The 12,848-nt window shown below is 34.1% G+C and overlaps 1 protein-coding gene across 2 annotated transcripts in view; it reads right to left on the bottom strand.

Moving 5' to 3' along the window:
• Nucleotides 1–1,723: 1,723 nt before the first annotated feature.
• RDX (radixin) overlaps nucleotides 1,724–12,848 on the bottom strand; it is a 47,977-nt gene continuing 36,852 nt past the window's right edge. For both annotated transcript variants that reach the window (XM_024131309.1, XM_007117896.2), the window contains 4 exons: nucleotides 11,556–11,716; nucleotides 9,780–9,872; nucleotides 5,259–5,501; nucleotides 1,724–4,305 (listed from right to left, as the gene is read on the bottom strand). In XM_024131309.1, the coding sequence (XP_023987077.1) occupies nucleotides 4,141–4,305; nucleotides 5,259–5,501; nucleotides 9,780–9,872; nucleotides 11,556–11,716 (662 nt within the window). In that variant the 3' untranslated portion in view covers nucleotides 1,724–4,140. The remainder of the gene's footprint in view (nucleotides 4,306–5,258; nucleotides 5,502–9,779; nucleotides 9,873–11,555; nucleotides 11,717–12,848) is intronic.

Below are 12,848 nucleotides of genomic sequence, written 5' to 3'. Positions count from 1 at the left end.
AGACAAATGGATAAAGAAGATGTGGTACATATATACAATGGAATATTACTCAGCCATAAAAAGGAACGAAATTGGGTCATTTGTTGAGTCGTGGATGGATCTAGAGACTGTCATACAGAGTGAAGTAAGTTAGAAAGAGAAAAACAAATATCGTATATTAACGCATGTATGTGGAACCTAGAAAAATGGTACAGATGAACCGGTTTTGGGGGCAGAAGTTGAGATACAGATGTAGAGAACAAACGTATGGACACCAAGGGGGGAAAGCCGTGGCGGGGTGGGGATGGTGGTGTGATGAATTGGGCTATTGGGATTGACGAGTATACATTGATGTGTATAAAATTGATGAGTAATAAGAACCTGCTGTATAAAAAAATAAAATTAAATTTAAAAAAAAAAGAAATAGGTCCACTAGGAAAAAATGGGAATTAAGATTATTTAATTGGAAAGGCCAAGGATGGGATGGTGATAAGCTTTAATATATGAAACACGATCGTGAGCCAATTTTTCCTTGCAAACAGTGTAGAATATGAGGAGTCATACTGCCTTGACATTTTATGAAGTTATCTGCTGAATCACTGTGCTTTTGAAAATGTAGTAGAATATTGTCATTCTACATGATAAACCACACTAGAATATTTAATAGATTATCTCCTAGTTAAAAAAAGAATGAAGTACAGAATAAGAAAAGCTAAAGTTCTGTTCATTTAGAACAAACTTAAAGAAGAGAGGACTGTCTACCAGTGTAGTTCCATATTTAAATGTTTCCCCTTATTCTTACTAAAGATACCTAAGCTTGGGTTTACTAATCAGTTCACTAAATTAATTCTAAAGGCAGTAATTCCTATACTTCAGTTTTTAAGTTTTAGATTTTAAAAGACTATTTTCATTATGCATACATAAAATGGGATACTGTGGGATCTAAAAAATCTTTTCTCTTCAATTCTAAAAATATCACCAATCAACAGGTAATAAGAACTGAGACAGAAAGTGATGTGCATTTTTTATTTTTAAACACAGCACTAACATTGGAACTCTTTCCAATGATAACCAGGAGTGAGTTCCAATACAGTGTAAGATAACTTTCTAAGTGCTAATTCTAGTTCTTAAAAAAAGGACTCTAATTAGACATAAAGCAAAATCTTATACTACAGAATTCCCTTTTCTTTTCTAACAGGACCAGAATAGAGAGGTCACCACCTGTCTTTGAGAATAGAAATAATAAAGTGACAGTTAAATATTACTATAAACTGAGAAGACAACTGGCTTTTACTATACTTAGAACAGATTTATCACTTGTTATTTAAGAAGAATAATCTTTATGATAAAAATTAGTAAGAAGCACTTAGTATACAGTTCTTTAAAGAACATTAGCATTTTAATAGTGAGATTAATCAAGGACAATGAAACTGTTTCTTCCTTAAGAAAACTAAACACTCACTATACAAGAAAAGCAATGATTAGAAATCTTAAATGATTTTCTATTATGAAGAGAGTCAATTTAATTTAATGATTTAACTTTTCTGGAGAATTATCACTATTACTTCCATACGAAAAGAGACATATAGTTTGGGGGAAAGAGTAAATGTATGAGGATTCTGAACTTTTTCCTATCCACTTCTCATTTTTAAGATGTAATGATTTATGGATCTAATAGAGATTATAATATTCAGGAAATATACAAGAAATCCATGTTAAATAACAACAGTGAAGCATGAAGACATGAGCTTTTGTCACTTTATTGTTAACCAATGAATGTTATCCAAAATTATAGATGTAACTTAATTGTACAACACAAAATTATGCTAATGGCAAAAGCCTGTTGGAATTTACCAAATACTCATTAATATATTTTTACATTGCTATATGAACATGTGCTTCTCAAATGCTAATAATAAAAGTTATAATTGGTTTAATGAAAACCCATACTGCAAATAGTTGTTCCTGTTTAGAAAAATTCACACAGCTTTAAAAATGGATTAAATCCATTTTAATTCTAATCTACAAATAGATTATAAACAGCAAATATAACTGGTAATTTTTCAACACTGATATCAAACTGATGTAGGAATGGTAGTGCACACAATTCAAAATGAAGCAAATTAACAAAAATCCAATAAAAATCCAAGTTTTCACCTATTATGGCAATTGCTTTAATGCTTTGGAAGAGTGAACACATGCTTTAAACCATGAATAGTAGGGCTTATCATCTGTTCCTCTAATATGCTGCAAGGAGAAATGTCCTCTTCCACAGTGTTTTGAAGCGTGTGCACAACCACCGTACAACAGTCACTTCAAGGTTAACCAGTTATCTTTTGTCTTACTAAATCGAAAAAATATATTAAATGCAACCTTTCCTTTTCATAATGTCTGCCCAGATTAATCCTTTTAAAGTCAGCAAAATCAAAAAAGCACAGAGATTTTCAGACACAACTTGAATCTATTGTGCATGAAAAATGTCTAACAAAATGGCAATTTTAATAGATAAATGTAAATTTGAATGCATAATACCAAATGGAAAGTAGCTGAACCACCCAGAGAAAACAAGGCTTTCCTTATCTCCAAATCTAAATGTTTTATAATAAAGAAAATGTTAGAACCTGTGAATATTGAACATCTTTCAAACTGGAAAGACTTCTTTGTAAAACATAACTGAAATTAATATAACCTATAAAATTATAATTTCTAAAACAGAATTAACTAACCAAATTTAAGTATTTTTAGATTGAAAAAAAATAAGCACAATGATTTAGAAACCAAATATGCTAAAATGATTATGTAATAATTACATCAAGAAATGAAGGTACAAACATTCGTCGTCATATGCTACAAGGGCAATCTCTCTCTCTCTCTCTCTCAAACACACACACACACACACACACACACACACTTCCTTAGACATACAACACCCCTCTAGGAAGATAGTATACCAGTGAGCGCTAACAATTTTAATACAAATCAGAGTCCCACAGTTCAGATCAACAAAAAGGCAGTTAAAATTCAGCACTCTAAGATATTCTGAAGAAAAAAGAAATCTCAAAAATATTCCTTCATGATTGACAGTATCACTATGTATTATAAAACATATAGCTTACACACTTCACTGTGTTTGAACGACCAGTCATCGCAGGTATAGTAGTGAGGTAGTATTACTGTCCCCTCCTCGGGACTGCTGTTTTCATATGCTGCCCTTCTAGCAAGGTCCAGGGTTTTATTAATGATGATAATCAATTACCAATAAATGTGCTTTTTCTTTTATTAAACATGTTTTTCTAAATCAATCTATGAAAGAATCTTTCAGAGACAACTGTTATTTGCAGTAGTGTTTCATCAATAAACTTTCCTAGGTACTACTTACTACCTGCTGTCTATACCTTTGTAAGATCAATGGGCAAAGAAAACCAAATGATGACAGGAGATGAAACACCAATCAATTCAGCTGTCAAAAGATGACCGTAATTAAGTAAGCAAATAACAAATATCCAATAATGTTATTAAATTGGGATTTAAAAAATTAACCACTAGCTGTACACTACACTATTAAACATTCTAATCCTTTTCATGATTCATAGCCATCTTCTATACAATGATGAAAGACTATCCACCCTGCCACCTATGCTCATTTTAATCACTGCCAATGATCTGTATAGTGGCAGCGCTATGGTTACAGGGCATATCAAGGTATGAGAAGTACACACTGAGAAAACATGAATGAGAGAGAATGTGGAAATACATGCAGATAAAATATGGAAGAAAAAACAGAGTGCCCTACCTAAACACTCATTAAGTCACCACCATCCTTTAAAATGTACAAAGTGCTTAAATCATACATACACATTTGTCAGACATGATAATTAGCGTTAATCTTCAACAGAAAAAAAAAATGGAAAATGAAAAATGTGAAAAAGGAGGTGATGGAACACTGTTCTCCATTCCCTGGCCCAAAAGAAAAAGAAAACCAAGCATGATATCACACTGCCTTAATGTTGAAAAGCTCCCCTTAAATGTCTTTTAGCTACCACAGTCAAACTGGTGTAAGTGCTTTGGCAAGGTGAGATGCATTCCATCACATCTGCAAAGGCCTGCTTTTCTCTGTTGGTGGTTCAGCTTATGAAGAACATGTATGCAAAATAACAGCTCTCACATTGCTTCAAACTCATCAATACGTTGCTTTGTATTGCCTTGCCGAATCTGTCGCAGAGTCTTGTACTTATCACGGCCTGCTTTAACATTCTCAGCATGAAGAACATCATTTTGTGTTTTCTTGGTTTCATCTCTGGCTTGGGCTAATTCTGAACTTAATGCCTATGTTTAAAAAATAAAAAGTATGACCATTATTAACTTTTTTTTTTTAGATTTTAAAAACCTATGGAAGAGGTTTAAAGACACAAAATACATATATAACAAATCTCTGACTTTTTAGTATATTAAAATTTCCACTGTGAAATCTTTTTCTTTAAAGTGTTTACATTTGTTGTACTTTTAGTAATGGTGGGGGGTAGTGGTTAGAGAGGAATACCCATGGCCTTTCATTTCTACACTCCGCAACCGTGATGAGTGTATTATTCTAAATTTCCTTAAACTTTCCCATCTCATACTTGAAATGACTTACAAAAGGTTCAATATAGCTGTTATTGAATGTTACTGTAAGTTCTAAATTCTACACCATGAGAGAAGCTTTCTCCAAAAGTCTTAATACACTTATTACAACCATCACCTCATTTTCTTTTATTTATATTTAAAGATTTCACCAATTTAAAAATTAGAGAACTGATTCTATTAAGTTCTCTAATAGATGTAATATTAAAATTTACTATTTTAATCTAATTATGTACATTTAATATACTGACCTTTTGCCATTACAAAATCTCAACAAAAATTTCAGATTATGTAATGTCATACAGGTAGTCTATTAAATTATTTCTTTTTAATGTATACTGTTTAAAAACGAAATTTACTTGTTTTTTAAACACAGTATTTTATGTTCTACTTTTAACATGGCTCAAGTTATAATTAAATAATAGCTTACTAATTAAGGCCTCATTACACAAGGCTAACAAACATCTGGTAACAAGGACATACAACAGAAAAAATGAAATAACGTGACTGTAGGCCAAGTACTTACAAACCAATCACAAGGCCAGCTAGAGGTAAAGGCTTCCAAAAATCAAATGTTCCTTTTTAAATAAGTTTGTCTTAACAAATGGGGAAAATGCAAACTATATTTAAATGTGCATACTACTGCAAATTTTAAATACCTGGAGTTGTTTTTTAACACGCTCATTTTTCTGCGTTTCTGTTACACGTTCCTCCTCACTTCTGTGGTTCATTACCCCGTCATTTGATAATTCAGCACTAGCCTCAGCATTATTCTCATCATGTTCATCATGTTCATTTTCTGTCGGAGGAATGACTGGTGGTGGTGGAGGTGGAGGAGGGGCAGACATCACAGTCTTTAACTCTTCTTTGGTCTTTTCCAAGTCTTCCTGGGCTGCAAAAGCCTGAACATAAAATATAAGTTTATCAGCAATTTACTTTGAAAATTGGTAATTAAAAGAATCAAGTTATCCTGGGACTTCCCTGGCAGCCCAGTGGTTGACTTCGCCTTCCAATACAGGGGGTGCAGGTTCGATCCCTGGTCAGGGAGCTAAGATCCCACATGCCTCGCGGCCAAAAAACCAAAACAGAAGCAATACTGTAACAAATTCAATAAAGACTTTAAAAATGGTCCACATCAAAAAAAAATCAAGTTATTATCCTTTCTTTCTAATATAAATTATATTTCAGGGTAATGAAAACAGGCCCTATTGATAAAAGCTTATTTTTATAGAAGAATGCCAGCAGGTACATGACAAAATTAAAGACACCACTGTGCAAAACCCTAATAAAATTAATTCTGGCAAGGATTATCAACTGTTGCTAAAATTGTTTTACAAATGGTTGATGAGAAAGCAGATATAAGTATAATGCCAAAGAATTCCACATCGAATAGATTACATTTCAGCAACGATAAAATATAACCAGACAATGGAGGAAACAGACTGTTATTACTCTAGTCCAATGATCAATTAAAACAACTAATGGTGGGTTAATCAGATATTAAATGTCTTCTGATATAATACAACAGGAAGTATCCAACATCACCAATTATTTGAGTAATGATATTGTGCTGGTTTGTCTGGAAAAGTACTGCTTTACACTGTTGTCCTGGTGTAATTATTAACAACACCCCCTTTCACTCTCAAAAGTGTTCTAGTTTGGATGATAAATTATCTGCAAGTCTCACCTATGAGGCATCATAGCCAGAAATTTTTAACTTGAATCCTTCAAACTTTTAGGTTTATCTTCCAGCTTACAAGAAATATTGATGATAAAAAGACAAGCTGAATGACACCATAAGAAAGGAATTAGACAAATACAGGAGGAGGGACAATCTGTGGGTCCTTTTAATAAACCAATATCATAAAAAGAAGAACTGTCCTACTTTAAAAGAGACTTAGAGCAAACAGATGCAATGCAAAGTCCTACTTTGGACACTGGCCTGGCAAATTAGCTATAGAAGACTTTTAGGTTCAATTCTAAATATAGTCTGCCCAGAAATAAACCCACACATATATGGTTAATTAATTTACAACAAAGCAGCCAAGAATATAGGTTGGGGAAAGGACAGTCTCTGCAATAAGTGGTGCTAGGAAAACTAGAGAGCCACATGCAAAAGAATGAAACTGGGCCCCTATCATACACCATACAGAAAAATCAACTCAAAATGGATCAAAGATTTGAACGTAGGACCTGAAACCATAAAACTTTTGAAGAAAATACATGCGGTAAGCTCCTTGATATAGGTCTTGGTGATAAATTTTTGGATTTGACACCGAAAGCAAAAGCAACGAAAGCAAAAATAAACAAGTGGGACTACTTCAAACCAAAAGGCTTCTGAAAGCAAAAAATATATGTCAAGAAAATGAAAACGCAACATATAGAATGGGAGAAAATATATGGAAATCATATATCTGATAAGGGGTTAAAACCCAAAATATATAAAGAATTCATACAACCCAATAGAAAAAAAAAACTAATTCTATTTTAAAAACTGAGCAGATGATATGAATGGACATTCTTCTAAAGACAACATAGAGATGGCCAACAGGCACACGGAAAGGTGCTCAACATCACTAATCATCGAGGAAATGCAAATCAAAACCACAATGAGGTAACACCTCATACCTGTTAGAATGGCTATTATCAAAAAGACAAGAAATAACAAGTGTTGGTAAGGATGTGGAGAAAAGGGAACGCTTGTTCACTTTCACTGGGAATGTAAATTGGTACAGCCACTGTGGAAAACAGTATGAAGATTCCTCCTTAAAAAACTCAAAAATAAAACTACCATATAATCCAGCAATTCTACTTCTGGGTATTTATCAAACAAAAACACTAACTTGAAAAGATATATGCATTCCCCCCACATTCACTGCAGCATTATTTACAATAGCCAAGATATATATGGAAGCACCCTAAGTGTCCATCAGTAGATGAACAGATTAAAAAAAACATGTGGTATAAATATTAATATACAGTGAAATACTATTCCACTATAAAAAAGGAATTTTTTTTAAGATTTGTTTTTTGATGTGGACCATTTTTGAAGTCTTTATTGAATATGTTACAATATTGCTTCTGCTTTTTTATGTTTTAGTTTTTTGGCCCCAAGGCATGTGGGACCTTAGCTCCCCAACCAGGGATTGAATATGCACCTCCTGCATTGGAAGGCGAAGAAGTCTTAACCACTGGACCACCAGGGAAGTCCCAGGAAATCTTGCCATTTGCAACAACATGGATGGACCTTGAGGGTATCATGCCAAGTGAAATAAGTCAGACAGAGAAAGACAAATTACCACATGATCTCACTTATAATATGGACTCTAAAAATAAACCAACCAAACAAAAAAAAAAAACTGAGCTTATGGATACAGAGAACAGACTGATGGTTACCAGAGGCATAAATGGAAGAGGAATGGGAGAAGGGAGTTAAAAAGCACAAACTCCCAGCTATAAAATAAATGAGTCATGGGGACATAATGTACAGCATATGGACTACAGTTAATAATAGTATATTCTATATTTCAAGGTTGCTAAGAAAGTAAATCTGAAAAGTTTACATAACAAGAAAAAAATTTCTGTAGCTATATATGGTGATGGATGTTAACCACACTTACTGTGATGATCACTTCACAATAGATACAAATATTGAATCATCATGTTGTACACTAAAAATACGTTATATGTCAATTATATCTAAATGAAAAATTTTTGAATACAGTCTAATATTAGATGAGATGAAAACTGACTAAAATAGAACAGTATGTACAGTATGATCTCACTCTGGACATATAAATGGGTATGTATACATATATGCAAATAGGAAAAGATCCTGAAAGGATATGCACTACAGTGTTAAAATAGTGATCCCAGTTTGCAAGAATGTGATTTTTCTTTTGCATGCATTTCCTAATTTCTACAATTCACAGGATGTGCCTCTGTGATATGTTATTTTTATAAGTTTACGTGTCCCTGAAGTTCATAAATCATCCCTAAAAGGGATCTATACAATTCTAATAAAGAAAGTAGTGTTAACAAAAAAGTTAAGTGTTTTTCCTTTTGTAGAGTTCTATTGATATATACATATATACATAACTCTCAACACCAAAAACTTCCCTATGAAATCCGAAGTGCTACAAGGAAAATTTAAGAGGGAAACAAAACTGCTTTCTGTAATAAGTACATTTTGTCGTAGAAAAATCAGAGAACTATATACTTTTGAGTGTAAAAAATTATTATTATAGTTCCATTTAAGAGTTAACATTAAAGTTTGAATTAAATTCTCATTATCTTATATTCCCTACCCCTCCAAATAAAGCCTAATTTTTCACTTTTATGCCATTTCAGACAACAGTGGTTTCATCTACGTAGGAACTCAGAAATCTCAATATCATCTTCATTGCATTCTTCTAATTCAACTTTACATCCAATCATTTGGTTGCCATGCCCCTTTGAGTCTACCACAAAATGTCCTTCAATAATTCCTGTTCCTCTTTTTTCTCAATGCCACATCCTTAGTGTGAGTCATTAGCTCTTAAGTAATCCTGCCCACTATCCCAATCTATCCTTCATGCTGATTACTAAGCTGTTTTATAAAACCATGCTTGGTCATGTTACAATCCTGTTTTGAAATCTTCAGAGCCCAACGTCTACAGATATTTCCCAGCATCTTGCCTTAGCAGGGCATTTATTTAAAGCCTTTCACAACTTAATTCCCTCTCTAACTTTCTAGCCTTTCTAGCCTTTTTCCCTTTCTAACTTCCTAATTTCTGAAAACAGACTCTAAGTTTTGCCCACTTACTAGTTGACTTCAAATCTGTCATGTGCTTTTATACTTCCTATGCTCATTCAATTCCCTCGATCTGGAATAACTTCCTCTTCAGTCTCCATTTTTTCTACCCCCAAATTGAATGTATTATTCAAGAGCTGGCTTAAATTTATAAGGGTTTCCCCAACACCTGCCTCATTCGCTCTGAAACTAAACATTTCTTCTGTGTTCCCAAAGTACTTAGCTTATTATCACTAGATTAGTATTTACTACAGTACATATATATTCATACAGAGGTACCTCTTCCCCTCTAAATCATGACAGCATCTTATGTTTATCTCTATAAATTCCACATACAGCTGGGTACAAAATGATGTTCAATAATTTATAGTGATGAACAAATGATTACTTTGTGTTGCCACTCAGTAGCTTCCTCCTCCTTTTTTTTCTTGGCTTCTTCTAGAAGCGCAATCTTGGCGGTGAATTCGGCAAGTTCTGCTGCCTAAAATAAACAAAACAATTACCAATACTAAAAAGTAATATATTTTCAGTCATTTATATTAAGTCAAAAAAGCTTTAATGTACATGGACTTTTTTTTTTTTTGGTCATGCCATGCAGCTTCCGAGATCTTAGTTCCCTGACCAGGGATTGAACCCGTGCCCCCTGCAGTGGAGCCTCAGAGTCCTAACCACTGGACCGCCAGGGAATTCCCACGTGGACTGTGTTATATGTTTTTCATAGATAGTCTTCTGTTTAAAAAAAGGAACTATTTCTTTAAGAGCATAAATATCTTACTTGTACTAGGTATAATGAGCTAATGCGACAAAGTGAAAAAATTTTTATTATTCTATATACACATAGTTATTCCTGTTTTCATAGCAGGAACCTAGGAGCTTTTTTTTTTTTTTTTTTTTTTTTTTTTTGGCGGTACGCGGGCCTCTCACTGTTGTGGCCTCTCCCGTTGCAGGGCACAGGCTCCGGACGCACAGGCTCAGCGGCCATGGCTCACGGGCCCAGCCACTCCACAGCATGTGGGATCTTCCCGGACCGGGGCATGAACCCGTGTCCCCTGCATCGGCAGGCGAACTCTCAACCACTGCACCACCAGGGAAGCCCTAGGAGCTATTTTTTAACTTTCATCAATAAACTATCTGTTAAAGCCTACAGAAGGAAAAAGAATTCTATTTACATAATACTTTATAATTTAAACAGCACTTTGTCAAATAATCTCATTTGATTCCCCAACAACACTATTAGGTGGTATTATTCCTTTTCTCAAAAGGAGGGATCTGAGGCTCAGAAAGACCCAAAGACACATAGCAAGGAAATGCCTAAACCAATATTTAAATCCCAAATCTTCTAGGTGTCATGCCTACTCCTCATTATTTGCAAGTCCACTAAATACACAAAAAAACCCAATCAATTATGATCTATCTTATAGTTAACCTACGGTTATCTTACAGGGTTTAGAATATACGTAATTGTCAACTTATCTAAAGCAAAACATGCCAGTGGCTTATACAAAATCTAAGCAAATCAGAATCTTTTGTTAGCCACAGGCTCCATGTATCTTTTATGGTTTTATTTCTAGGTTTCCTTTTAAAAGAAGAAATAAACATTTTAGGCTTATTTCCACACTTTGTTATTTCCACACTTGTCTCTTTGGTTTGCTTTCCAGAAGGTATAATATACTTAATTTTACAAAGGTGGGTTTTTTTTAAGTTTCCATTATTTGAACTTATTTTATTATTTTATTGGTACTCATTAGCAAACAAAATTTTACTGCTGATTTTGGATACATTACAACACACTTTTGGTAGTGGCTGCACAATACTGATCATTTATTTACTGTGCTAAATACTGCAACCTCCAAATTGTCTATTTTTACACTGGTATTTCATTTGTGATGATGGGTATTCCTCTGTCTGAATACAGATAATGGTCCATGTAGTCTATGGTTTTCATAATTCTTTGTTATTCTACTTACTGCTTTAAAATACATTTGAATAAAAAGATATAAGTTCCTTGCAGTGAGTGCACACATACCACAGTGAGGGGATTTGAAAACGTAATTAACCAACACCTTTGTGCTCAGAGAATAAACACTCTGAAATTGCAGGACCGATTTCGTCCACGCTTTTGTCTGAATTTTTCTTTTCCCCTAACAGAACCCAGGTTCCCTACCAGCTGCTCCTGATTCTTCATCTGGTCGGCAGCCTGTTTTGCTATAGCAGATTTGGCCTCTTCAGCAGCTCGACGCTCCTTTTCAAGCCTTTCTGCTTCTTCTTTTGCTCGTTTTCGTTCCTGGTCCAGTTCTAGAGCTTTTCGAGTCTGTTCTTCTAGTTCTGTCAAATATATGTATCCCCCCAAAACAATGATTAATTCTAATTTTCTCATTATCAAAAGAAGTCAAAATAGTAGCAAGGAATCTAATCTGTACAGTTTCTTAAAATTAGCACATATGCAAATGAACATTACCTCGTTTTTAACTTGGCAAAAGCCTAATAACTTTTAAAACTCTATTACACAATTCAAAAATGCAAAGAAGTGCAAATTCTCTGTAATTCAAGTTATGTCATAAAGCTAGAAGAACATCCTTTATTTTATTTTTAAAAAATACTCTCCAAAAGGGAACCCTCCTACACTGTTGATGGGACTGTTAAGTTGGTACAGCCACTAGGGGGGACAGTATGGAGATTCCTTAAAAAACTAAAAATAGAACTACTATATGACCCAGCAATCCCACTCCTGGGGATATACCCAGAGAAAATCATAATTCAAAAAGATACATTACCCCAATGTTCATTGCAGCACTATTTACAACAGCCAGGACATTGAAGCAACCTAAGTGTCCACTGACAGATGAATGGTAAAGATGTGATACATATATACAATGGTACCTATATACTCAGCCATAAAAGAGAACAAAATAATGCCATTTGCAGCAACAGGGATGGACCTAGAGCTTGTCATACTGAGTGAAGTAAGTCAGACAGAGAAAGACAAATATCATATGATATTGCTTATATGTGGAATCTAAAAAAAGGTACAAATGAACTTATTTACAAAACAGAAGCAGAGTCACAGATGTAGAAAACAAACATGTTTACCAGGGGATTGGGTGGGGCGGTGAGAAGGGATAAACTGGGAGATTAGGACTGACACATACACAACACTATATATTAAACAGATAACTAACAAGAACCTGCTGTATAGCACAGGGACCTCTACTCAATACTCTGTAATGGCCTATATGGGAAAAGAATCTTAAAAAAAGAGGGGATATATGTATATGTATAACTGATTCGCTTTGCTGAACACCTGAAACTAATACAACATTGTAAATCAACTATACACCAATGAAAATTTAAAAAAAAAAACCTCTGTCCGAAGTTTTTTTTTTGTTTTTTTTTTTTTTTTTTTTTTGCGGTACGCGGGCCTCTCACTGTTGTGGCCTCGCCCGTTGCGGCGCACCGG

The sequence above is a fragment of the Physeter macrocephalus genome, chromosome 16 (genome assembly GCF_002837175.3).
Source record: "Physeter macrocephalus isolate SW-GA chromosome 16, ASM283717v5, whole genome shotgun sequence".
Classification (NCBI taxonomy): Eukaryota; Metazoa; Chordata; class Mammalia; order Artiodactyla; family Physeteridae; genus Physeter; species Physeter macrocephalus.
The sequence above is the reverse complement of the archived record's forward strand: the minus strand, read 5'-3'. Positions and strand labels throughout refer to the sequence as shown.